Source organism: Mycena indigotica (assembly GCF_014461135.1).
Source record: "Mycena indigotica strain 171206Taipei chromosome Unknown Mind.scaff0001, whole genome shotgun sequence".
Lineage (NCBI taxonomy): Eukaryota > Fungi > Basidiomycota > Agaricomycetes > Agaricales > Mycenaceae > Mycena > Mycena indigotica.
The window spans coordinates 3,095,182-3,120,137 of NW_023503000.1; the positions used below are offsets into that span (position 1 = coordinate 3,095,182).

Here is a 24,956-nt window from a genome sequence, read left to right on the forward strand (position 1 = left end):
ATCAAGTAGCGTAAAGGTTTTCTTATTTTATGGTACACTACTCAAATAAAATGTATGGCCCAGTTAGTGTGGAGGCAATAAATATCACTGGCGTAAAGTTGTTTACTTTTATCGTACACTTGCTCGTCAAGTTCAGACCCCACGCACAACATCGGGGTACGTTGATGCGATGAGCTGGAGCGAGTCAGAAAGAAGAGCATGGCGTGCGAATGGTGACCCACCCCGAACAAAGCCGGTGCTCTCACGGCCAGCACCTGGGGGTCCTCGCCCAGACCGACGAATATCGTTGAGACCCCTGCCTCGATCGCAGAGGAAAGTGTTATTGCTGCATTGGAGATATCAGCATTCCTTCATTATGGCTTTGAACAGGACGACTGACAGCACTGCATCCCGATGAGGAAGGCAAAGAGCAGCACCGGGGCGGTGTAGTCCCCGTTGGCGTTGTATGCCGGGTGGGTGAACCGGAGGTAGAGATAGGAGAACAGGCTGGAGAGCAGGCCGACAGCATAGGCGCCCCAGGTCAGCGCTGTGCAGTCAGATGAACAGAGGCGAATGAGGATTTATAGTACGCACTCATGTTCACTAAAGAGTCATTCACGATGGCGGAGACACCACGGTCGACGAGCAGTCGCCAGGTGTCTTTCGCGGCCTCGATGTAGGGCTTGCCATAGAGCGCTGGTGCATTGTGGTTAGCAAGACCAGAGGAAAAAAAGAGTCAAACACTCACCGATCTCGATGTAGGCGTACCGATTAAAGTATTCTACCAGACTCTCGATCATACCGACGAAGCAGGCAGCGCAGCATGCGAGGCACGCCTCCACCGCTATAAACACCGAGTTACACGTTTCATGCAAGAACAAGGAAACGAAGACTCACGATGGCCGTCTGCGTTGGCAGAGTTCTCTGCGGCACGGAGAAGCATCCTTAGGAGCTCCAATAAGGTCACAATAAGAGAGCCAAACGCGATGGATCCCAGGGATAGTGTCGAAGCGCGGCCGAGGGCAGACAAAGTAGGATTTTTCGGCTGAACGGCACGTGAGAGCAGGTAGGCTGGACGGGCAAATAGAGTTTACCATGGCGCCGCCATCACTGCCCCGAGGGCCGAAGTAATACCAACACCCGAACGGTCCTAGAATATAATCGCATCACAAAATGACCCGGTCAATAATGAATGCACATACCACCAGCGAGTGTTGCGAGAGCGACGTTGCCGACGACTTGCGAGGTCCACAGGAACGAAAATACAGAGTAGAAGATCAACCCAGCGACTTTACCGGATGAGCAGGAGGTTCCGTTAGCACAAGCTGGTTGCCCGGGTCAAACTTGGTAGGTAAACAGAAAGCACGCGCACAGGGATTGCCGGGTGTGTACTTCGAGTAACTAAAGCTTTCGATGAGCAGATGGCAATGAGTCAGTGCAGTTACGTACATTGCGATGGAAGTGAATGTGAACCAACTGAAAGAGGATGAACACGGCCACGGCGTGATATAGGACATACACAGCCAAGGCAGCTTGAATGAATCTAAGAGTCATCAGCGCCGAACAATTGGATCGGACGGGTCACTCACAGCGACGCGAAAGCGACGACATAGACCGAGATGTGGTGCTTGGCGACATCCATCACCTACACGCGGTCTCAGCATGGACGGAGAAGCCACAAAAACACCCACGATTTGCAGAAGCAATGCTGCTAAGGGAATGCGGGACTTGAATCCCCAGTATGAAAGGACGGAGAATAGAGCAATTATGGTGAATCTGAAGCGCTTAGGATATGGGGTTAGGGTGGACAGGTAAGGAATGCGTACATTATCGCGCCTGAAAAGTCGTGTTATCAACGAATGCAGTTGCACTTGGGCACGTACCAGAGTAGTATTTCGTTAACCAGTAGTACACCGCAATTCCGCTGCAGAAACTCAGTGAAGCCCAAATAGACCCGGTGACCAGACGGACATGTTCAACAAGATCGAAAGGATGAGCGTTATATGCATGATGACCTTGGTGAACGCGCGGACGAGCATCAGGTAGGCGGAGGACAATAATAGCGCGGCGGCCGTAACGAGCAGGAGGAGATAGACGGTGCTTTGGTTAAGGGAAATGTGTGTGCCAGAATTGCCCTTCCCCAGCCCACCGCCATCTTGGCTAAGCGTTGACCAGTCTTTCAGAACTAGAACTGACACTCCGACGAAGCCAAGAAACTGCGGAAAATCAGCTAAAAGCAAAGTGGGCGCAATGCGAGTGACGCACTTGCAGAATGAAGAGGATTAAGAATATCGGGTCTTGGATGCGCTTTTTGGGCTTGAAGCGCTCGTATTCGCCCTTGGAATCGTTGTTGAAGAAAGGCTGGGATGGTGGGGCGTATTGTTCAGCATATTGTTGCGTCGGGCCCATTCCCTGGAACTCGTAGCCCTGCTGATACTGTTGTTGTTGCTGCCATTGCGGTGGTGGTGGCTGCTGCTGGCCCCAAGACATGCTGGTGGTTGAAGAGAAGACGGAAAGTAGATCAATTTGGCGGTGCACGATGTCATTCCTCCGGTTATCGCCAGGTGTCAGCCAAATAAGATATAGGTCTAGTACAATACAACTAATTACAGCTAGTCGTACACTGCGTTATGTCTGACCATTCTTGAACCTTACAACGAGGACGGTCACATTGTCAGTGGTATGGTTGTCCATGGCATGCTTCAACAAAAGCTGGCTCGCAACCTGTGCGTCGGTGACATTGTGGATGAGGTCAACAGCTGCCTGGTCGCTAGTCACGTCCCAGAGCTAAGCAGAGTCAGCAAAGATTGAGCAAATGATGAGATGGCAACTCACGCCATCACATGCAAGAATCAAAAAATCATCTTCATCGCAGAGCTCAGTTTCGGTGGTATATGGGGCACCCACAACGAAGTCTTTCATTGAGGAGTCTCCCAGACTCCGCGTGACGGCTAAAACGCCATTGACCCGCCCACTCATGACGAAACCACCGGCGTCAATGATGCGTTTAGCCTCTTGTTTATCCGACCCCTTATGGTCGTAGGTCAATCGAACCGCGATTCCACCGCGACACAGAACGCCTCTCGCATCTCCAGCGTTGGCGCAATAAAGAACGCGTCTGGTTGCCGAGGGAGGTATGACGACATTGATACCTTCGGCGGACCCTTTCATAGATGAGGTGGGCGATTGGGAACGAGGAGTCTTTGGTGTTGGTGAGGTAGAGTTCTTGGGAGAGCTGGGGCCACTGGCCAAGCTCTTGAATGCTTTGCGGATTCGACTGCCGGTAAGCGACTGGCGCTTTTTCTTCTTCTTCCCTGCTGATTCGTCTCCGGATGGGCTACCCGTGCTCTCGTTACTGCTCATGCTAGCAAGATCGTCGTTTTCAGAGGAAGGGGGGAGGAATGGCTGTTGGCCGTGTTCGTCTTCGATGCGGAGAAATGCGGTAACCGCTGTGCAACCGGAATGGATTTTGCCTTGGGACTCTTCACACATGCGCGATAAACTCTCATCGACATCGTGGAATGTCTGGTTTAGGACGTCTGGAATTGGCAAAGCATGGAGCTTCTTCATACATGAGAGCAGGTACTAAGCCGGAGATGAGTGCCGAAAAAGAGAGTCGTTGGAGATAGATGACGCACCGAGTGGAAGTTGTTGCCACACCACTCTGCCGCATGCTTACCAGCGTGTCCATCGAAAACGGCAAAGAAACCCTGGCCGCGAACATTGGCGAAATCGACAACGAACGAGTGGGCATCTTCCATAGTTCGCCGGGAGCCCTTGTCCTCCGAGATTCCAACCTGGTAAGCAGAGTTTTTGGTAGAGTGTCGATTTAACACCTGAGAAATAGTGAGCACCACACAAAGAAGACGCGTTGGACATACGCCATATGTGTCAAGCTCCGCCGTTGTTATGGACTTCGAGCGGGCATTGGGGGAATCCGAGAAGGGCATCGCGGTCGTTTGAAAGAGAGAGAGTATTGGAGGTCAAAGCAGCGGATACAAAGGTAATTTATAGCAAAGCCCAAGCTGTTGTGCTGTGGAGAAGCATGGACCAAGCAACTTGGTGAAGGACAAGACAATTAGATCACGTAAGCCGTGACCACACAACTTGACTTCGCTCCGCTGTGCATGTCCAGTTCCACCGCTGCGAAGCCGTCGTTAACCGGTGGTTCGTGGCTTTCTCGCCAGCTTATTGCACTCTCACTTTCATCTAGTCAGAATCAAAGCCCGAAAGGGAGCTGTCAAGGCCCAAGCAAAGCACGAGCCCAGTGGTATGCTAGATGATCGAAACAGCATCTCTCATTTTCTGACACAGCATAGTTTTTAGAGACCAACTCTATAAACATCTCGAGACTGTACCAGAAAACGACTTTGATTCGTTCACTACCAAGCTAGTCCAAGCAGGATCCACTCTAGAATACCTCAAATATGCAGATGCCCTTTTCGAGATCGTCCTCGTCGGTGGTCTTTTGCAGCCAGGTGGCAGTTACGTCGATGATGGCGCACCCGTATCGCCCTTCACAATCTTCAATGCGAAGGAGCCAGCTGAGGTGGACGACCTAAAGAAATACGTTGAGGTTTTGAACAAGTTGATCCGGAGGTCTGTCGCCATGACTCTTTTTGTGCATTTCTAACCCCCAAGCCGGGTTACAGATACAAATATCTTCAGAAGCCACTTGAGGAGTCATCGTTACCGACTCTCCTCCAATATGTCCATCGTTGGTCTCCCGCTCAGAAGGACAAACTGGCCTATACTACTGGCCTGCTTCTCTCTCAAGGTCTTGCCAATGCGTCGTGTCTGCAGAGTCTTACCAAAGATCATCTCATCAAAGACTGTAAGCTCCTGTGTTTTTACTATTCCCATCACTAATCGATTCACCAGCTTTATCGGTCTCCGTTGTCACTTTGATTTTCAAGGCATACCTTGTCGATCAGTCTATGGATCACCTTGCAGGCACTCTCAAGCGCGGGGGAATCAAAGATCTTTTGTTGTTTTTCCCTCCGAATAAGCGCACCAACCAAGAGCTCGAAGAGCACTTCAAGAAAGCCGGTCTCGTGAACGTTGCAGAGTGGTGGGCTAAGCGCCAATCAGCAGTCATCAAAGACAGCATTATCAAAGACCTCCGCGAGTCGCTCGAACGCGAAGATACTCCGGAACAGGTCCGTTTCATTTCCTCGATATACCTTGGTAGACGCTCAGGCGAATTCAGATTGTCGCGTCCATCAAGGCTCGTCAAGAAGAGTCGCCTCTTGCTGAAACGGAGCTTGTTTCGTGTATTTGGCAGGGCCTCATGTGAGTGAACCGCCTCTGTCGCTGCTCATTTACCCGTCCATCAAGGGCTTCGGTAGACTGGAGCGCGCGGCCGGACCAGATCGAAGGTCTGGCTTTGCGAGAAGTCGGCGTGAGGATCAGCACCTTGCTCTGCGCAACCCTATGTGCTAACCCCTGGCCTGGTAGAAATATACCCCCATCATCCAACCCTTCTGCAACGGTGCAAAGACCGAAGTCGCGCTGATCAACGTAGTTCAAGTGTATTGTTATGAAGACACACGCATCATCAAAGCCTTTCCGCAAATTCTCAAAGTAACGTCTCGTGACCTTTCTTTTGAGTTGTTGATGTCTTGGGAATAGGTTCTGTATAATAAGGACTGTATCTCCGACCAAGCAATCATATACTGGCATCAGAAAGGCTCCAAGCCTCAGGGCAGGCAGCATTTCCTCAAGAGCACAGAGGCCCTCGTCAAAGTTAGCCTTTGTTATCTGATAACTCGCTTACTCACGTTTTATAGTACCTGCAGGAGCAGGAGGACGACAGTGACGAAGACGAAGACGAATAAATAGACCCTGTACACTCGCAGCTTTTCGAATCCATCCACATTTTTTCCAGTACAAAAGGCGTAGCTAACGGAGAGTATACTATTTTAGACCGGGAAGAGAGTAGGTACACAAACAAATAAACACACAGCAACAGACACACAAGATCAGACTCTTTTGTTTTGGATGATAGAAAAATGTATAATTTACCACGCCTCTGGCATGGACGAAAAATCTCCCCAACCATTCGAAGAGGTCATTTGGAGGAAAATACCATCCGAGCCATTCACAGGCAGCCCGAGATCAGACAAACTCTGTAAAAGCAGACACATTAAGACGACTCAGGCAGACAAAAAAAAACGCACTTGTTCTTGGAGCCACAGCGGGATTGCTGACGGGCTGAATATCCCACGGTCACTGGGCCACTGGAAGCCGAGTTCCTCGAGCGTGAACGGGGCAGGCAGCGCTGGGTCGACATAGGTTGGCGAGACAATCAGACGACCGTCGGCAAGCAAAGGCGGAGGCGGCATCGTCGGGTTTGGCGTGCTGATCCCACTGTTCATCCCCACTTTGCGGCGGAGGTTGGCAAGCATAATGCGAAGCGTGAGCGCGTATCTAATCAGATCAGATCAAGATTTTCGCAAAATCTGATAACAGACCGTTCAGCAGCAACATCGCTCAGCAATTGCGCAAGCTGCTCAACTTGGGCAGTTATCGCGCCAAGATCGAGTTCAGCAGGAAACAGGTGCGCCATTTTAAGGAGGAACAGGCCTGAAAAGGCAGCTGTAACGAGACTATCGTGGACAGCATACCGTAGGGCAGCACTGTAAAATACTAAGTACAGTCTCACGAGCAACAATGGGAGTGACGAACCGATATTCAGATGAAGTTAAGAAGATGGAAAGACAGTTGAAAGCTGCATCTTTTGCTTGAAAAGCGAGTTCTCGCTGTTCGAAAGGCATCTTGTCCCATGCAACACCGCGCAAGGCGACACAGACAAGCCACAGCTTCGCATAGTGCAGCTCCCCTGCCAGGATCTTACGCAGAAGCGAATTTTCGTCCATCGTTTGGTCTCGGAACAGATGAATAAAATGGATGGTGATGGGGGCAAAAATAAACTCACCGTGCAATTGATCGCAATCGTTCCACCACTTGTCGAGTGCGACGTTCGCGCGCCGAATGAATGCCAGGGTGTTATGATTGACTTGTCCGTTCAACGGCGCGAGCGTCTCGTAAATCTGAGCTGCAGCACCCGTCAGCAGAGCAGTGTAGAATTCCAAAGTAGAATGTACTCTTTTGAGCAATGAGCTCGACCTGGGAGACCAGTCTGACGTCCGTTGGAGAGGCCATGGGGTGGTTGAGGAGAACGCGGCAATGGCGAATAGAATTTTCATCTCGGAGGACAATGGGCCGACCAGTGCCGAGACTCATCCTGAACGATGTCAAACCGACAAGGCCGGAATGCAGCCAAAAATACGCACTGATGGTCAAACCAATACAAACAGAGCCAGATCCGCGCAGAGATCACTACAGCGAATTAATGCGAGTTGTCGTACGGAAGGGAAGAAAACATACCAAGATCCCTTTCCTCCTCCTCTGACCTCTTCTTGCCGCTGTCGTCTGCTAGCTTCTCCAGGGCGCGATGCAGACCAAGATCGAGGGCCATTCTCATGGCATGGCCACTGGGAAGCCAGCCATTAGTGCTCCAAGCGGCCAACAACAGCATGCCTAGTTTGTTGTGTCATAGTGTAGATAACATCTGAGCAAACGGACCTTGGACAGCCTCTTTGCGAACCACAGGACCGAAAAGGGAAGAACGTGCGATTCCCTGTGCTTCTTCCAGACATTTGTAGAAGGTTGGACTGAGAGGGCCATTGCCGCTCCTAATCTTGCCGGCGACTGCAAGAATAGCATCGAAAGTCCATGGGGTGCGCTCCATCAGACTTTCATAAGTGTCATAGACAGGGTCGAAGAGCGGGATGAACAAATGGCATCCCGAAAAGAATCTAGAGAACAGGGTCAATAGTCGGCTGCGAGTCAGATGGGTGAGGATTTTACATGTTGTATAGCTCCCTTGCCTCAGAATCGCTGACGAGGCCCTGAACGAGAAATTTAGGCGAGACAGATGAGTGGAGTAAATAGACGCGCCTTCTCGACGACGTGTGGGAAGGCGTTGCGGGGTATAGGCTCCGCACGCTTTCTTTTCTTGACTCTGGTGTAATAGTTAGCCACGAGATGCAAGTGGGTGGGAGGATAAACCTCGGGGGAGCGGCCGATGGGGCGGCAGCAGCCTCAGCAGCGGCATTGGCAAGGCCTTGGAGGGCTTCAATGGGGGCATTGAGGGTTGCTCGAGGAAGTGTGTCTTCTGATTCATCGTCAGAGGAAGGGGCAGTGCTGGGGACTATGCCATAAGTCGCGTATTTGTGTGGTGGAGGAGCGAATCCAGGCAACGGCGGAAATGACTTGTGCTCTACATTGCGAGGAGGTGGGGGCGGGGGTAGCTGATGCTGTTGGGGCTGGACAGCAGAGAGAATACGGTCCAGCGACGACTGCATGCCAATCATCTGGGACTGGAGAACTAGATATTGACCCTCCAGTCGTGAAAGACGTCTTTGAACCGAGTTAGAAAGTCCAGGGAGAGGCAACGACGAAGTGGAACGCACTCGACACCCTGGCCTTGGGCAGCAGGAGGAATGCTGGGCTTCTTTTCTGGCTTTTCGAAAACACATATCGCCCCGCTTAGTTGGCAACGCCTACAAGGTGCCTGAGTTGGGCCGGACGGTCCGGTTAGTTTATTAACTCGAACAGCAACTTGGCGGGACTGACTTCTCCTTCACAACGATTCTTGCCCTTCCGGCATTGCGTGCAAGCCCTTGGATAGGCCCGTCAGTCATCCTATTTCCTTGTAACTGCCAACAACAACAATATCCGCTCACCTTGCGCCACGCTTTGGAATATGGGCCTCCTGTTGTTGCTGTTCTGTTCGCCGTCGTTTATTTGGCGACTCTGACCCGTTCGAGACGGACGCAGACGGGCTCAGCGACATGCGTAGACGAAAAGTGAATGGGAGGACAACAACAAGCCAAAAGTGATGGCCCGCTTCGGCTAAAACTCGATGAACTGCACACAAACTCTTCAACTGCTCATTCAATATTCTCATACTCGTCGTCGATGCCTAACATGCTTCGAATTGCCTCTCCATCCATTCCGCCTCGCGTGCAGTGCCCAAACAGCATCCCATAATTATCCGTCCACCGAATAGCCGCCTCTCTCGCCAGAAACCCTGCTCTCCGCTTCTCCTCAAGCTTCACTGGATCACAGGCCCCATATGCACTTATTTCATCCAGCAGCGCGACATGCTGCTTCTTCAGTCGCCCCAACGTCTCAAGCCGTTCTCTGCGCTCATTCTGTCCCCGTCGGTCAACAACAACAAAGACACATCAACAACAACAGCTCACCGTGTCAACTCGGCTCGCTTTCCCCGACTCCGTCTCCAATTTTATCTCCTCCTGTTGAGCCAGATACGCCGCCTTCGTCTCCGTCTGTTGCTTCACGCGATTCTGCAGCTATAAACGCCATAAGTAACTCGTTGACTGTTACATTTCACTCACAATCGCTCCCCGTTGACTCGGAAACGCCCAGAATACTAGTCGCGACGCGTCTCAAGCTTTTGCTGATCGCGAGTTCACTGCAAACTCACTATTACACGCTCCAATCTTGTCGCTCTGTACCAGCCCGTCGTCTACCAACGACTGCAGCACCTCTTTCACCGTCTGCTGCACAATTCCTTTACTCTTCGGCGCAATCTTATCGGCAGCAATATAATGAACAAAATATGATCAGGACGCGTGAATCGTACCTTCTCCAGTTCCTTCAATTGATAAAACTCCTTCGTCTCGTGGAATATCTCTGCAAACCATTAACTCGCGCGGCGTGATGTCGGTGGGATTTGACGCGCACCAAGCAACCGTGTGCGCTTCTCTTCGTGCGACAGACCGCGCGGCGCCATGACGAGTAGGAAGAAAGCGTCTGTCACGTGCGCCCAACTTTATCCTGTTTAGAAAATGGGCTTGAGCGAAAGATCATCGATCAGCGTTGCAACCTGCGAAAATTATATCAGCTCTTCTGTAGGTTCATGGTCTTCCTGTTATTTAGTTCACGCATGCACTTGGACTTGAACAAAGCTTGATTTACAGCACCAAAAATCTTTTGTCCAAACCTAATGTGTCGAGTCAACTTTGAACTTGGAGTGTTGCTCCAGCTCCGACCAGCCGATGTTTTGTCCGAATCGCGGCTCAATCTGTTCGAGACGATACGAAATCACCAGTTTTTGGCCACATCGCTTTAGTGCCTGTCCTAAAATGCAATAATAATGATACAACTACCAAATGACACCCATTGTACTAAGGATAACCCATTAAACGCGGGTCCTGGTCGTTCGTGGGGTAGCGGTAGGCAACGAACTGTGAATCCTGTGACACCAACTCCAGTTTCTTCGTCCGCCCGGCCAGACTGAACGTGCTGTGTCTTGATGTCGATGTCGCATAAGCAGTGCCCGTATCCTCTGCCTCTGACCCAGACCGCCTCATGCTTGGAAACGCTTGCGCTCCGCTTTCATCCGCCTTGTTCTGGGACCCTTTCTTTCCAAACAACGACGACAGCCCAAATCGACTCCGTCGTTTACCCGTGTTGCTCTGTAACGCGTTACGCATTGAAACTTGCTCTTGCACGTTATCAAGCCGGCCGAGTGACCGACGCGATAAGCCGTATTCATCGTATTGGGATGTGATACCTCGCCGCGGGTCATAAACTCCCGAAGCAGGCATGGTTGCAATTGCCGGTCGTGATGACATACCACCAAACGATTGTCTTCGCGTGTCCGTCGTCCTGAAGGGTGCCTGAGGAGGAATAAAGTCGTGGGGAGGTGCCGAGCCAAGTGGTGGTGGAGTAAATGACATGACAGTTCTTGGTCGGGCGTCTGGAGGTCGCGAAAACGCCTCCATAGGTAAAGGCGGGAGTGACTTGTCCCTGAAGGATATAACTGAATCAGGGCGAGCAGTATTTTTGACTGGAGGAGGCATGGATATTGGAGGAGGACTTTGAGACGCGCGCCTCATGTCGGGTTCTGATGTCATGGGGTGGACAGTCCGTGCTTGGGTTTTTCCGATAGTGTCCCCATACTGATCATCGTCGAATGTGGTTCCATTTGAAGTCCTCTGCTCGGCGATTTCTACGTCAGGGCCACGTGAGGAGGCTGGTGACGGTAAAGCGCTCGATGGCGCAGTTGGGGGTGACATACCCGGCGAAGACAATCCAAATTTGGGAGAAGTCGTCGACGGTAAAGATGGAGTTGAAGCATGTCGACCACCCTCTCCCCGTACAAGATAAGAGAGTGGAGGCGGGGGAGCCAAAGGAGTGTTGTCTTCCAGTGTGACTGAAGGCTCTCGTTGACTGTTTTGGTGCTTGGAAGAACCAGTGACGATTCCCCAAATTTTCGCCAGACCTTTCTTCTTCTTTTTCTCAGGTGTTTGTGCTTCGTCTTGGTCCACCGAAGGCCATAATTGACTTCGACGTGCTGTGGAAAGGTCAATGGGAGACATCATTCGTCGTGGCTGATGTGTTTCGTTTTGGAGAGCAACACTTTTGGTCATCAGGCAGTTGTTGACAGAATAAAATATCAAGACGCACTGCATATCCATCATGCTTCCAGAAATGCCTGAAGGAGCCAGACTATCTTGACTCCTCCAACCGGCACTGAGATTCTTCATACCGAAAAAGCGAGTTCTTCGGGGTGACGCAGAGCCAAGACTATGAATATCAGAGAAGGAGGCCTGAGAATAAGCACGAGGGAGCTCGGTGCGGTCAAGAGGGGCAGTTAAAACGCTGGTAGGTCGCGCTGAACTGGCTTGGGAGTATCTTGAGTACGGTTTCAATCCAACGCCGCTATCGGTAAGCGGATTGAAGCTTTGGGAAGAGATGATGGAGTTGACGTCGATTGCCGAACTTCTTGACGACTTTCGCGCACGCTTTTCCTCCTTGCGCCTGCGTTCTCTCGCCTCCTTCTCCTCTTTCCGCACATCAATATGCTCGACAATCATTCCATTTTCCAACAGTGTGACTTCGCGAGAGTGTGAACGTGGGTGGCTGGGCGACGATGGTGACTGAGGAGGCTTGATGCGGAGACCGCCAGCATCTTCCATCGGAACTACGTTGTTGCCAGTGTCATAAACGGACCTCCTTAACTGTGAATAGGTGTCTCTCATGCGACTGTCGATTTGTTTGGCCTCTTGCATGGCCCGAGCACGGGCTAGTGCCTCTGCTTCGAGTAGCGTTCGCTGGGATTTGATGTAATTGCTCAGTGTTTGCTGTCTAGAAGCGGGTTCGCGAGGGTTCTATGTGTCGTCAGCGGAAGCAACTCGGCCGACACGATAGCACAACATACCACACTGAGCCAAACTCGTAAATTCTGCTCTGTTAATAGCCCACCACGCGCTCGTGGCCTGGATTCGTCAAAGGCATTGCCATTCGCCTCGTCCTCGATTTCCCGTCTGAGTAGGTCGTCAAAAACAACATCGCTTTCCCGGTCCCAAATACCGGGAGAAGTAACATCGACGTCAATCATGTCTTGGTCGCGCATTGCACATTCGACGCAGACCTCCTCTTGGGGTGGACTGGAGAGAGCAACTGGGTTGGCGGCAGTGGGAGGGGTGATATAAGTTGGCTGTTGTGCATAGGCACGAGGAGTTGGAGAAACGGGAGGCTTGTAGGCCGGGTTGGCTGAAAGCGGCATTATCGGAGGCACGAAATTTGGCTTTGAGCTTGACCCGACACCAAGGGCGGGAAGTGCTGGATGGCGGGGGGCTGACGGTAGTAACGAGGGTGAAACATCCTTGGTCTCAGGAGAGATAGGGCGGGTGTCTGTCGACTGCCTGGGTTCTGGTAGAGTAGGAAAAGGGTCGGTGCTTGCGTGGTGAGGAGTGTAGTTCCGAGAAGATTCGGCAACTGGCATAGTTGAGGCACGAATTGTTGAAGGGTATCGCGAATCTCCACCGTCAGCAAGCATAGCTCGAAAAGCAGGGCCAACGGTGGGGGGGTTGAGGACCGCCGCCATCGTAAGTGATGGGCAGAGAGAGACAGGATGAATTCGATGATGCGTGACTAGACTGATTTCGCTAAACAGACTACACAAAGAACTCTATGCCTGACTATCTACATACTCAGCCTACTTACTTCTTATTTGCGATACCTGGGAGGGATGTCCATGAGCTAATTTGAAGAACCAGTAAAAAAAAACTCTGACCAAAGTACACTCTTCCGGCTTCGCCGCATTTTGCGTTGAAGTTGAAGCATCCCATAAAGCAACGCTTCGGCCGTTGGAGGGCAACCAGGCACATAAATATCGACCGGAACGATTCCTTCTCCTAGTTAGTAACTTCTCAGGACACTAGGCAATGAAAACCCACGGTCACAACCGCGGACGACTGAGTATGAGTAGTGGTAGTAACCCCCTCCATTGGCACATGAGCCCATCGAGATAACCCAGCCTGTCAAAATCAGTTTCCTGATGGACCAAGCAGCAGAAACAGCATACGTGGCTCAGGCATCTGGTCATAGACTTTGCGTAGAGCTGGCGCCATTTTGTTGGTCAATGTTCCCGCAACGATCATAATGTCGCTCTGACGCGGACTGGCACGGAAAACAACCCCAAGTCGGTCTTGGTCGTATCTCGCAGCAGCCATATGCATCATCTCCACCGCACAACACGCGAGGCCTAGACGGTTCCCGTCAGCTTTTCCCATACCAAGTTGGTATAACGAAGCTGACCGAATGTCATGGGCCACATTGACCCTTGCCGAGCCCAGTTGGCCACTTTGTCGAGAGTAGAGAGCACATATTCTGTCGTTCCTCAGCCAGTAATCCAAGTCTGGTGTTATGACGCACCAGCCCCATTCTTCGGTGTCTCCAAACTCAGCTGGTTTGAGCCCCGCTGGGCAAGCGATGTTATTGGTTCTGTCGAAGACAAGCTATGCGTTGGGATAGGCTCTTGAGAGCAGGCCGCAGTGGTATGCAAGGAGCGGAAAGCTATTTGAGACCTTTTGTGAGCAAGTCACGATAATTGGGTGAACCAACAATTGCGCACCCGGAAGCGCACCCGGCGCGCGAAATGAGACTCTTAGGGCAGCTAAACAGCAGTCAAGCCAGGTCACCAGTGGTGGTGGCTACCCACCTGTCCTCAACATCCACAAGTAAAAGAGCGATCAACGTGACCAGCCAGTCAGCTTTCAGCGATTTCTGATCTAGATACAAAACGAAAAAAATTTACTCGAAGAAAGGCATGCTACAACTAGAACTGTAGCCAACGATGTGCCCGAACTTGTCTTATAGTCGGCCTTCTCTTCGCATCGGGTTCAAGACACATGCTCATCAAATCCAAAGCCGCCTTAGAAATATCGGTTGGACACTCTGTCAGAATGATTCGGCCGTGCAGAGCGTCTCGAACAGTCGGAAACGGAGATGAACCTGTCAATAGGAAGCTTAAAAGCACTCCAATCGTCCACACTTCCGCAGGCGCAGCCTTATAGGGCCGTTTCCTGAGTATTTCCGGAGATGCATAAGCCGTCGTTCCATAGAAATGAGTGTGGTATGAACGGGCATGAGGATTCTCAACCACTGCACTTCCAAAATCGATGAGTTTAACGGTGAGGTTCTCGTCTATGACCACGTTTTCGTCCTGCAAGCAGATGATGAGTAACAACAGGCTATCGTTCACTATCTCTCGTCCACCTTGATATCTCTGTGCGAAGCCCCATTGATATCCAGGTAGTAGACAGCCTCGACAACCTGTTTCAGCACATGCTGTGCCTGACACTCCGATAAACGCTTGTTTTCTGATTGTTCGATGCACTCAAACAGATCATGGGAAGGGCGACGCGAATATTGTGGGCGAGGTAGAGAAAGACCTGGTCCGATGGATGGACTACTCTTGGGTTGATTATCTTGAATGCCATGGGGCAGTTGTTGGTGATGAATAGATGACGGCGGAGTTGCCGGTTCAGATACGGTTATTGAGTCGGCGGAGACTGAGGGGGAAAGAGACGGCATGCTGGATGACGGTGAAAGGGAACACGAAGGTGAGCTTGGCTTATGCCATGGTGATCCGTGAAGCTCTTGCACCAGATAGAAGTAGACCTCATCTTCGAACGAGTCGATATAGGCAACAATATTGGGATGGTCCATAGCGCGAAGCAACAAGATTTCGGTTGGGATCCTACATCCATTCTTAAAGCAAGTATAGAATGAAATGGAGTCTTCGACAGTGATAAGAAAGGAACTTACGCCATCGTACATCCACGCAGAGTCGGGCACTTTGCTTTTTTCGATGAATTTGACGGCGTATTCTTGACCAGTGAATCGATGAACCGCAGTCATAACAAAGCCGTAACCGCCAGAACCAAGTTGATCGAGTAGTTTGTATGAGCAAGCAAAGACAGGGTTGAGGATATGGTGGGCAGGGAAGCAAGGAGAATGGACGGCGGCCTTGCAATCGTAGGGCAACGATCGAGTTACAGGGCCAGGGTCACTATCGTAACAACGCGAAAAGACCTCGCCTTCGTCGGGAGACAAAAAGCTTGACGACTGAGAAAGAGGCGGACTTGGACTGAAGGGGATTATTGGCGAGGAATGGAAGGCCGTAGCGCGATAAGGTTCATCGTAGTTTGGCGGACATCCAGGAAATGAGGAAGCGTGTGAGAGGTAGCCGGTTTCGTGAGAAAGCCTAGGCACGGTGCGGCGATTCGAGCGACGGGTATCAGGAGACGGCATGGAGGCCACAGTATTTGGCGAGTGCAAAGGCAAGGCTTGAATCTGACGTGGTGGTAGGGTGGCAAGTTGGGAAGCGGTCACGGGACTTGTTACACTCCGCGAAGCGCATTCATTACGGGGTACTAATACGTGATAAGTTTTGTTTACGTCTCAGCATCCGCCAATGCCCACATATAAAAGACGCCTAAGCTACGATATGGCCGCCATGGGTTCGTCAACTGCTCCATATGCTCAGGAGAAAGAAAAGCGCCTCTGATGCCTGTGAGTAGAAGACAACAGACAATAAATTATGTCGTACTTGACTTTCTTCTTGCCATCGAGACGACTCCTGAGTTCTGAAACGGTGAGACCCGCTGGAAGAGGTGGCGGCGGTGGCTTTTCAATGAAAGTCTTCTTCAAAGTCCTCTGGATCGAGGGTGTAAATGTTGGTGGTAGAGGGACAGCCCCACTTCCACTGTCTTCTGGTGGTGGAGGTGTCGATGGTCGAGCATTATGGTCTTCAGTTTGACTGTTCAAAGCCGGGAGCTCGTCATCAGAGTCTTTTTGAGCCTTTTTGCTTCTTTTCTTCGGTGATGCCGAATCATTTTTCTGGGGGGATACGGAGAATGCATAAGATGGCAAGTGCTGAGCGAGAAACCATCGAACAAGTCCACGCTGGACACCAAGATCGCCTGTTAAGTGTTGTTACAACTCCGAACAAAACGGAATTCTTCCACTGACCGACTGGCAGAATGTCTGGTCGCCGAAGTGAGAATAGAGCAAACATGTCCACTGCGTCTGAAGTTTATTCAAAATTTTCGCTGCTGCACAAAAGACTGGCCTGTCCACTGTTTCATCGTCAATAAAGTAAAGAAATTGAAGTTGGACACACACCTGCCCAATTCCTCGCACTGCTATAAGAAGTTCTGTCAATTCCTCATCGCTGCTTTGAACAAGTTTCAACGTCGACAGTCGGCCTGCAACCCTTCAGTGTTGTTGTCAAGACGAAAAAAGGGTGACAACTTACCGTCTTCGAACCGAGAGGCTAAATCATGGATGTATTCAGCCTTGCGTTGACTCAACCCGGCCGTGCGCAGGGTGGTTAATGGAGTTTGCGCCACCTGTTGAGGAGTAGGGAAGAAGGATCCACTTATAGCCCAGACATAAGCGAGCGATTATTACAAAACCAGCACCAGACTTACGTGTACTCTGCATAAGTTTCCGGTATTTCGCGGTCATACAAACGGATAAAGCGATGCTTAATGGACCGTGCCGCAAGTGTGGATATTTGTTGGGCCAGTACTAATTCCAAATTTAGTTGCGGACTGACACAACACTAGAAGATTCAGCCTCACTAGCACTTGACAGAGCACTTTGGAAATGTCAGGACTAGAAGGAGATGTAACACGTAGAATCGGCACCGGAAAGGGTGGAGTTGTTCAAGCTCCTCGAATGGTCTACAAGGCAGACGTGCAAAAACGTCGGCAAACCGACCATCCGCAGTAATTAAATGATTTTTTGCGTCGTTGAAAGAGAAAGTCAAGACTGCATCAGCAGGAATGGAGTCCAAGCCTGAGTCAACCGAGATCGGCGGAACCGCCGCGCCAACGGCGGACGAAGTCGTACTACTAGTAGGAGAGAGCTTGGACTTTTTGGGTGTAGGCGGCTCTGGTGTCGTGCTTAGTGGGCGCTTGAGTCTCGAAGAGGAGCGCGTCGCAGGCATGGTGGTTATAAGCAAGGCGGCGCGTGAAAGCATATGCTGAGTCAGTTAATTAGCAACGCGTTATGTCACGAGATCAGAGCATCTGATGGTATCATAATATCTTGGCTAAGGCTACAAAAGCGTAAAAATACAACATATCCCATAAGTATCCGTCTAACGCAGTTCAGTCCATAGCGGCGAAAGCACCTGCGCAACCGTATTAGTGGCTAAACCTCATCGTCAATTCGCAGCTCAAATCAGTAAAATGGCTGACTGACCAACTTCGAGGCACTCTCGCTCTGCTTCACTCGTCACAGTCTTGAGAAGATTGCGGGATCTCCATCGGTCAGGGTGGAAGCGGCGATGGCTCTTTTGGACGAGGTTTACAAAGTCTAGAAATGTGTTCAGTCGCGCGTATCGGTCGAGCAAGAGTTATACCTTGTGGCCGCATGTGCTTTCTGGCCTCGCTGAAAAAGGCTTCAACTGCCGCCCACCCGATATCCTCGACGGAAAACGTAAACGGTGGGTGAAGAACTGGCCAAGGGATTGAGTCAAAATCTATTGGGTCCTCATCAGAGAACTTGGCGTTGTCGAATGTGTCGCTAGACACGATGTAGTGCTCAAGAGCCCGCTGCGGCAGCCATTTCCCCTGTGAGAATCGGGCATGACGCTGTTTTCGTTCCTTCTCTCGTTGTTGGGCAGCACGTTTTTGCTCTTCTTCTTGTGCCTTCTGTCGTTCCTTTTCCAATCGAGTCCTTCGTTCTTGCTCTACCCTACGAGCCTCAGCGGCCTGCCGCTCAGCAGCTTTTCTTCTGGTCAATTCTTGCTCCTCCCTTTCCCGCTGCTCTCGCTTTCTTGCCTCTTGTTCCCAAAGTGGGCGATCAGCTTCAAGTTCAGCAAGCTTGCGACGAGATTCTGCAATGGAAGCAGCCCTTTCCGCTTCTTCATCCACTGGAGGCTCTTCATCGTCACTATCGCTGTCGCTGTCGCTATCTTCTGGTTGAAGCATAGGCTCTGGGGGTATGTCCATATATAGTTCGTTCAAGAACTGTTGGTATTTCTGTTCTTTGCGAAAGCCCCACTCCCGCTCTCGGCGTTGTCGCTTCTGTTTTTCTCTTTCCACTCTGCGGGTTTCGAGATCGCGCTTAGCAGCACCGGGAGAGAAAGTCCGAGTTCGTTTAGCGCTCCTGGTAGGAGAGTAGTTCATCGCGTTGCGCTCGTCTTCTTCGTCATATCGTGTGTCGTAGTCTGGGTCGGCATGGCCGCGCAAAGAGTCGAAGAGTGAAGCAGCTTTGCGTTTCGGTTTTCCGGGGGACTCCCTTGAAGTCGTCGGAGTAGAGAAATCAAAGACGGAATGGCCACGGCTAGTCAATTCTTCAACTCGACGAGCTCCTAAACTACTGTCAGAGGAATATTGAGCAACAGAAGGGGCGACACACCCTTTTCACGCCTGCTTTTTCGGTTCCTCTCTATCTCTTCCCGCTGTCGTTTGAGTCGGTCGTTGCCAACTGACCTTCGTCCTCGTTGAATATATTCATCCACGGACATTTCGTCTTCGCTGTCTTCGAGATGAAAGGCTTTAGTGGGTGGCACGTCTGAACAAGGCTCTGCAGAGGACATCCGATGTTTGCCCAGCGGCTGTGGTTGGGCTGGCTTGACGATGGCGAGGGTGATAACGCTAAGCTCTGGAAAGACGCGCACAAGACAGTCGTAGGCGGGGTCGAGCTTGTATATGTCCCATAGGTCCTGGGAGCACTGAACTCGTTGCCTATGACCGCGTCAACGCGACCTCGTGATGTTGAGCAACCATGAACGCACCCGCAAATATCAACCATCCTCGGGAAGCTGCCCTCGTCGTCTACACCGTCTTCTATATGAGCCCTGGGAACGAATCGCCATGTGGATTCCCCCGAACAAGTCGTTTCTGTCAACAGTTGAGTACAAGGGCACACCAACTGACGACCAACTTGCCAATAACGACGCGTTTGGGGCGATATAATTCTTCACTGAGGGATAGGGTGCGCATTCCCAGTCCATTGTCAGCAGATGCGACGCGCGGATCGAAGCTGGCGAAGGAGAGTGTTGAAGATGGTCGGCGGAGGAGCCTATTCCGCTGCTCTAATAAAGTTTTGAGTGGGAAAAGCGCTCTGAGAGCTGTAATTGACTTGCCTGGATCAACGACACAGCCAGCTAGAACACTAGTCATGTCGAGTTAGATGAGGTTGTGGTAGTTGAGGTTAGAAAGTTAGTTGATCAGAAGTTTTGAATGCATTACGCCGTGTGACTCAATCGTCCGCTATTTAGCAGACACATAAACCATGTCCGCCCTCCAAACATTTCAGGTAGAATTCGCCCGCGACGCTGGGAGAGTCCTAACTTCTATCCTGTTCACAGCACGAAATGGACGAGATTGCGAAACAACGAACAGCCGCAGCACTCGGTGACAAGGAGAACCAGAGCCACAAGGCGTCAGTTGAGAAGGGCAAAGCCAAAGACGAGTTCAGCTCTATAGGCGACTCAAATGACACCCTCGAGATCGAGGAAACGTTTCTTGTTGGTATTCCACTGATTTATAAGGCACTTATCATATCTAACCTGGCGCAGCAAGCACTTCTATCGCCGGCTCCATCAGACCATGACCGCGCTCGCGACCTCGTTGCCTCACTCATTACTCAGAACTTTGGCGAATATGTGTGTTCACTCTTTTCTTGCCACACGTACACAGCTTATGTGCCAAACAGGTATTCAGGATAGGTTTACGCCCGCCTCAGGCGAAACTATTCACCGAGGAGCTTTCTGACGACGATACTGGATGGACAGGGGTCGCCCGCACGGAGGCTGAGGTAAAAACGATTACAGAGAAAATCACCACTGTTGTCGAGGAGGTAGGGGGGAAGGTGTGTTTACCTTCTTCACAAATAATGCCACCTCATCTGCCTTAGACCTCGGTGCTGTTTAGCAATCATTCTGGAAAGCGACACCGCGCATCGTTACTATTACGTTTACCGCCTTTGAGCGTCTCGCAAACACCAGAGGCAAATCCCCATACCATCATGTTTTGTGGTGGTGGTTAACTTCCTGTAGGTTCGATGTTGCTGTGTGGGTAATGTTGACGCTGGTATGGACTGTCCGCTCGGATTTAGATCGCAGCTGATAGGTTTCAGGAAAATCCAGCTTCCTAGGCGTTCTTACACGAGGTCATCTTTGCGGACTCCCCTTACTTCGTCCCTGATTTGTGCGTAGGCGGACTCGATGATGGCAGGGGACGGGCCCGCGTTGGACTCTTTCGGTATGACGCTTTCAGTCATTCGAGTGTCGCTCATGTCAACCTTAGGCATAAACACGAGATTGAGACTGGGCGAACTTCGTCCATCGGAATGGAGGTGGGTAACTTTCGACTTTGGCAATCCCGCTTAACCTTGTCCAGATACTAGGATTTGGGCCAGATGGCAATCCTATTCTCCCCACAACCGCGCATTCGCAGGATGTGGATGTGATTCGCCGAGAGAAGCTAGGCTGGGAGGAAATCTCTATACAAGCAGCCAAGATCGTCTCATTTAGCGGTGATTACTCTTTTGTTAAAATCGACGTTAATTCTCAAACCAGATCAGACCTGGCTGGCCACGAGCGATACCTGAAAACAACCCTGTACGGTCTTACATCAGGTAGATACCTCCGAAAGCGGAGGTCTCCCTTTCGTTGACTGTCTCCAGGCGCACCTAGCTGTGTGATTCTCATTGTGGGGGGGAATGCGGGGCTCATTGGAATGTCGAAAGAGCATTTAGCCATCGCGCTTGCTCTGGGTGTACCTATCGTCGTCTGTATCACCAAGGTAGCATCTGTTTTTCACTCCAGCGAATTACTCTGAACCCAGCGGTAGATCGATATGACTCCTCCCAACGTATTAGAGGAGACTATCAAGCAAGTTACCAAGATTCTCAAGAGCCCTGGTTGCCGGTATGTCCCGTTGAGCCACATCTTGCAGCGCTCAATAGTCCTCAGCAAAACACCAGTATTTGTCAAGTCGATGGAAACCGCAGTAGAGATTTCGATGGCATTTGGAAAAGACAGGTAATCGAATTTTTTTCTACTTCGCGAAACCCACTGATCACTCGTCTATAGATTATGTCCCATCTTTTTGATCTCGAATGTTACTGGACAAGGGCTCGATTTTGTTAGCTGCTTCCCTCGATCTCCTTGTTCTATTTCTTACTGAGCATTCAGGTTCGAACCTTCCTGAATCTGCTACCTTCGAGCGAGACAGATCCTGAGAAGTTTCCCATTGATCAGCCATTAGAGGTTAGTTTGCATGTGGAACGGACACATCTAAGTCTCATTATTCCATAGTACTGTGTAACTGAGGTCTGGTCTGTTCCCTATGTCGGTAAGCCACCCATTGGTGACCCTGATTCCATCTCTAACGATTTTCAGGATCTGTTGTTAATGGCATGTAAATCATTCTCTCAAGTGTCCCTTATTCATCGCCAACTCTCTAGGCATCGTCAACTCTGGAGTGGTCAAGACCGGTGATGCAATTCTGTTTGGGCCTGACTCCAACGGGAACTTCCAGCCGACCGTTGTGCGGAGCATGCAGCGCAAACGGTTTGTATCTACCATTCTTTTTGGACTTGTCGTTTTATCTTGCCAGGGCGGATATCACTAGAGCAGAGGCTGGTCAGTGTGTCTCGTTGGCCCTCAAACGCGTGCGAAAAGCCGCCATTCGCAAAGGCATGGTGATAGTGCACAAAGAGACGCAGCCCAAAGGTATTTTTAGCCAGCATTAAAATGGCGGTGAACTGATATGTTTTCTCAGCGGTGCGCCAGTTCGAAGGCCAAGTTTTGATCCTGTACCATAATACGACACTACAGAAGAACTATCAGGTCAGTCGCTCCACGAGACTTGTTGTTTCCGACATTGACTGTCTTTCGCAGGCAATGCTGCACTGCGGGGTAGCCTCATTTGTTGTATTTTCCTGATGATGATTCTCACTTTGTCAACAGGCAGTACGGCAGACGGTTCGCATCATCGACATGGATGCAGAACATCTTCGGACAGGAGACCGTGCCAAGGTCACCTTCGAGTTCATCTCGCATCCTGAGTATATCAAAGAGGGCCAGAAACTTCTTTTCCGCGAGGGGAGGACGAAAGGACTGGGAGTTGTGTCGCGGATAGTCGCATAATCAAGGCTGGTCTAATTTTTTATTTTTCTGTTGTTGTAGCAAGGTGGTATCGTGTCTCAGGAGAATACCAGTGTTGTACTCTATATATGTGCTTCTGAACTTGTCGCTGAGCAACTTGAACTCGAACACTTCCTAGCACACGTGACTGGTCTTTTTCTTTCGGTCCAATCCTTATTGCGACCAAATACTCCAAGTCCATGACCCCCTGCGATGATTGTGACGCAATGCAGGTTGACAGCGACCCATTTAAAAATCGCCAAACCTACCCCTCGTTTATTGTGCAAACGCAAACCTCCTTGGGCTCCTAGATGCCTTGGTCATTCATTGCTCGAAGGTTCAAGCTCCTCAGTCAACGCATTGACTTGTGACCTGCATAAGGGAAGATTCTCTTTGTGCTTGACCATCCTTCGTCAGCATAAATCCAGCTAAGCCTCAAAGAACTCGAGTGAGTTGTTAAACCAAGTAGCAACTGCATCGCACTTAAATTCAACGTCGACTCTCAGAAAGCATTGGCTGCTTGTTCCAACAATTCCAGTTCCGAGGTATCCTTCGTCCTCCTATTAAACCCCCGTTCCTGTCATGGCGACTCCGTATATGGCAAGACTATAAAGCACTCGAGCCAAGGCATATAAATGCAAGGGAGAGACTCATTCCCTTCCCCCACCCAACGATGTCCCAGCCACTACCTGTCGTTACTTATATTCTGGGCGGTTGGGTATTGTCCAATTAGCGTGCCATCGCTTAAGCTAACATTCGCGGGCTTAGGACTTGGGTGTCTGTGGTGATCTCCTGCTGCAAGGCGTTATCTTTGCCCAAATATCCCACTACTTCTCTCTTTATCGCTCCGATGGGCCCGCCCTCCGGATGTTCGTTTTCGGTCTTTTGTTCCTCACAACCCTCAAGTCAATGCAAATGATGTAAGCATTTCACAGGTTTATGTTATACCGCAACTGACATCCAAATGTAGCGCTATTCTGTGGACTCAGAATGTGATCTACTTTACCAACATCCGGGCAGCGGCGACAATGTTCACGAGCAACTGGCTCGAGCAAATCAACTTGGGCATGTCTGTCTTTCTTTTGATCGACCATTATTCAACTGTCCTAGGATTCGGTGGTTTCATCACATTCTGCGTGCAAGTGTTCCTGTGTCAGCGTCTTTGGGTAGGGCTTTATCCATTGCCCTGATGCTCTCTAATTTTTTCAAAGGCTCTCAGCAAAAACATCTACATCGTCACTATCTTGATGGCTGTATTCACCTTCTCGTTGGTGGCAGCATTTGTAGCGGTATGCCTATTATTCTTCTCGTCTGCTAGGATTGCTTCAACCTTTTCTCAGGTTGGTTTCACGTTCAACGACAAGCCTGTCAGAGGCACATGGAGTGAGCCCTTTCTCCTTCCGCCCTTGCTCTCGTTGACCCAATGGTTCATAGTTTCGGTTCATCTTGGGGTTGTTTTTGGTGGAGACCTTTTACTTTGTGGCTCGACGGCTTATTTTCTCCTGGTACGTATGTAGTGAAGTCTAGCTTGAATAACTCGCGTTTCAATTTCTGGACAGAAACACTCAAAACAAGTTTTGCCGCAAACTGCGGGAATGCTCAATGCGATCCTCAAACTCACGGTGCAGAGCGCTGTGCCTGGTGCTCTTTGTGCTATGGTCAACCTCATCACCTCCCAGACGGGAGACAAATTGAATCCATTCAACGTGTCAACCATGCTTTCCATCATTTCAACCGATCTACTGCCTAAGCTCTATGCTATCAGCGCGATGTGGACTCTGAATTCGCGGCGTGCAATTCAACTTGCGGGCTCAGCGGGCCACAATACGAGCAGTATCGAAGGACAGAGTGACAGGAGGAGAACCGGGGCCCCTAGTGGTGTTGAGCTTGGAACGTTCGGAAAGGTGCAGCGCATCCAAGTTCGCACCCAGGTGCAAACTCTGCATCATACGGACGACGACGATGTTGTGGTGTTTGCGCATGGCAATGACCTGAAGCCGAAGGAAATGGAAGAGTTGAGTCTCGATGCAGAGAGTGGGTCGACGAAGAAAGGATTGCATTGATTTAGCGATGCGCTTTGAAGAAGTTTTCGAGTTGTACTTGTATCCACCGTGGACTTTGGCGTGTGGGACAATATGTTAGGCGACAGCTATCGCTGCTGTGATTCAAAACACCTTTCCGCTCTTCTCAGAGCCGAGCTGTATGTCCTCGACATATCTATGTTCAGACCCATTGGAAATGCGTAAGACTGAACGGGCTGAACTTTGGTAGCCACTTATCTCTTGATGAGTCATCAGCAAGAACTTGAACGTGAAAAGGTCAACGTGAAAAAAGTGAACGGTGATCTTTTGATAGTCCAGATACAATTGACTCAACAGTTGCTCAACAGCTCTCTATGATGCGGCCCCGAAGTGTGTGGAAAAAGGCTTGAAATGCGAGCTGCTTTTTTGCTGCTTGACAACTGCCGACGAGGTCAACTTAC

At 50.5% G+C, this 24,956-nt stretch overlaps 9 protein-coding genes across 9 annotated transcripts; 3 read left to right on the plus strand and 6 right to left on the minus strand.

Annotated features, from left to right (window-relative positions):
* Nucleotides 1-132: 132 nt before the first annotated feature.
* Nucleotides 133-3,929, minus strand: MIND_00090100 (PPM-type phosphatase domain-containing protein; the record flags this gene model as incomplete). Its single annotated transcript, XM_037357855.1, has 21 exons — nucleotides 133-174; nucleotides 222-325; nucleotides 380-526; nucleotides 574-675; nucleotides 728-823; nucleotides 877-1,024; nucleotides 1,074-1,129; nucleotides 1,182-1,304; nucleotides 1,352-1,380; nucleotides 1,429-1,455; nucleotides 1,499-1,522; nucleotides 1,569-1,624; nucleotides 1,671-1,755; nucleotides 1,806-1,815; nucleotides 1,863-1,903; nucleotides 1,951-2,195; nucleotides 2,245-2,581; nucleotides 2,630-2,766; nucleotides 2,815-3,564; nucleotides 3,618-3,815; nucleotides 3,861-3,929. 21 exons carry the CDS (start codon nucleotides 3,927-3,929, stop codon nucleotides 133-135), a joined length of 2,826 nt encoding a protein of 941 aa, XP_037225765.1.
* A 153-nt stretch (nucleotides 3,930-4,082) lies between these two features.
* MIND_00090200 (W2 domain-containing protein) lies at nucleotides 4,083-5,816 on the plus strand (the record flags this gene model as incomplete). The annotated part of the gene is made up of 10 exons (XM_037357856.1): nucleotides 4,083-4,146; nucleotides 4,193-4,249; nucleotides 4,299-4,578; nucleotides 4,632-4,813; nucleotides 4,861-5,138; nucleotides 5,189-5,271; nucleotides 5,317-5,380; nucleotides 5,437-5,562; nucleotides 5,611-5,724; nucleotides 5,769-5,816. The coding sequence occupies exons 1-10, from the start codon at nucleotides 4,107-4,109 to the stop codon at nucleotides 5,814-5,816; spliced, it is 1,272 nt and encodes a 423-aa protein (XP_037225766.1). The 5' UTR covers nucleotides 4,083-4,106.
* Nucleotides 5,817-5,999: 183 nt separating this feature from the next.
* On the minus strand, nucleotides 6,000-9,811 carry MIND_00090300 (Zn(2)-C6 fungal-type domain-containing protein; the record flags this gene model as incomplete). Its single annotated transcript, XM_037357857.1, has 20 exons — nucleotides 9,754-9,811; nucleotides 9,653-9,702; nucleotides 9,494-9,599; nucleotides 9,405-9,439; nucleotides 9,252-9,359; nucleotides 8,956-9,200; nucleotides 8,805-8,898; nucleotides 8,730-8,758; nucleotides 8,620-8,688; nucleotides 8,457-8,546; nucleotides 7,852-8,403; nucleotides 7,567-7,799; nucleotides 7,369-7,521; nucleotides 7,275-7,320; nucleotides 7,086-7,225; nucleotides 6,917-7,036; nucleotides 6,667-6,865; nucleotides 6,453-6,617; nucleotides 6,159-6,408; nucleotides 6,000-6,107 (listed from the first exon to the last, which is right to left on the minus strand). Exons 1-20 carry the CDS (start codon nucleotides 9,800-9,802, stop codon nucleotides 6,000-6,002), a joined length of 2,841 nt encoding a protein of 946 aa, XP_037225767.1. The 5' UTR covers nucleotides 9,803-9,811.
* Nucleotides 9,812-10,196: 385 nt separating this feature from the next.
* On the minus strand, nucleotides 10,197-14,033 carry MIND_00090400 (uncharacterized protein; the record flags this gene model as incomplete). Its single annotated transcript, XM_037357858.1, has 11 exons — nucleotides 10,197-11,433; nucleotides 11,482-12,185; nucleotides 12,236-12,974; nucleotides 13,024-13,059; nucleotides 13,094-13,208; nucleotides 13,257-13,337; nucleotides 13,385-13,564; nucleotides 13,618-13,689; nucleotides 13,735-13,875; nucleotides 13,934-13,975; nucleotides 14,021-14,033. The coding sequence occupies 11 exons, from the start codon at nucleotides 14,031-14,033 to the stop codon at nucleotides 10,197-10,199; spliced, it is 3,360 nt and encodes a 1,119-aa protein (XP_037225768.1).
* A 104-nt stretch (nucleotides 14,034-14,137) lies between these two features.
* Nucleotides 14,138-15,615, minus strand: MIND_00090500 (Serine/threonine-protein kinase pim-2; the record flags this gene model as incomplete). The annotated part of the gene is made up of 2 exons (XM_037357859.1): nucleotides 14,138-14,524; nucleotides 14,578-15,615. 2 exons carry the CDS (start codon nucleotides 15,613-15,615, stop codon nucleotides 14,138-14,140), a joined length of 1,425 nt encoding a protein of 474 aa, XP_037225769.1.
* Nucleotides 15,616-15,758: 143 nt separating this feature from the next.
* On the minus strand, nucleotides 15,759-17,350 carry MIND_00090600 (DNA-3-methyladenine glycosidase; the record flags this gene model as incomplete). Its single annotated transcript, XM_037357860.1, has 7 exons — nucleotides 15,759-15,867; nucleotides 15,914-16,286; nucleotides 16,332-16,571; nucleotides 16,622-16,743; nucleotides 16,797-16,896; nucleotides 16,950-16,966; nucleotides 17,016-17,350. The coding sequence occupies 7 exons, from the start codon at nucleotides 17,348-17,350 to the stop codon at nucleotides 15,759-15,761; spliced, it is 1,296 nt and encodes a 431-aa protein (XP_037225770.1).
* A 120-nt stretch (nucleotides 17,351-17,470) lies between these two features.
* On the minus strand, nucleotides 17,471-19,502 carry MIND_00090700 (RING-type domain-containing protein; the record flags this gene model as incomplete). Its single annotated transcript, XM_037357861.1, has 6 exons — nucleotides 17,471-17,523; nucleotides 17,575-17,688; nucleotides 17,735-18,688; nucleotides 18,736-19,064; nucleotides 19,115-19,177; nucleotides 19,249-19,502. The coding sequence occupies 6 exons, from the start codon at nucleotides 19,500-19,502 to the stop codon at nucleotides 17,471-17,473; spliced, it is 1,767 nt and encodes a 588-aa protein (XP_037225771.1).
* Nucleotides 19,503-19,614: 112 nt separating this feature from the next.
* MIND_00090800 (uncharacterized protein) lies at nucleotides 19,615-22,477 on the plus strand (the record flags this gene model as incomplete). Its single annotated transcript, XM_037357862.1, has 22 exons — nucleotides 19,615-19,638; nucleotides 19,691-19,849; nucleotides 19,901-19,987; nucleotides 20,038-20,193; nucleotides 20,239-20,351; nucleotides 20,381-20,414; nucleotides 20,454-20,493; nucleotides 20,540-20,585; nucleotides 20,631-20,679; nucleotides 20,724-20,859; nucleotides 20,908-20,961; nucleotides 21,010-21,128; nucleotides 21,177-21,253; nucleotides 21,299-21,367; nucleotides 21,419-21,470; nucleotides 21,521-21,595; nucleotides 21,644-21,746; nucleotides 21,793-21,898; nucleotides 21,945-22,060; nucleotides 22,110-22,177; nucleotides 22,229-22,246; nucleotides 22,298-22,477. The coding sequence occupies 22 exons, from the start codon at nucleotides 19,615-19,617 to the stop codon at nucleotides 22,475-22,477; spliced, it is 1,881 nt and encodes a 626-aa protein (XP_037225772.1).
* Nucleotides 22,478-23,147: 670 nt separating this feature from the next.
* Nucleotides 23,148-24,537, plus strand: MIND_00090900 (uncharacterized protein; the record flags this gene model as incomplete). The annotated part of the gene is made up of 7 exons (XM_037357863.1): nucleotides 23,148-23,192; nucleotides 23,243-23,394; nucleotides 23,445-23,640; nucleotides 23,686-23,763; nucleotides 23,815-23,857; nucleotides 23,909-23,979; nucleotides 24,034-24,537. The coding sequence occupies 7 exons, from the start codon at nucleotides 23,148-23,150 to the stop codon at nucleotides 24,535-24,537; spliced, it is 1,089 nt and encodes a 362-aa protein (XP_037225773.1).
* Nucleotides 24,538-24,956: the final 419 nt, after the last annotated feature.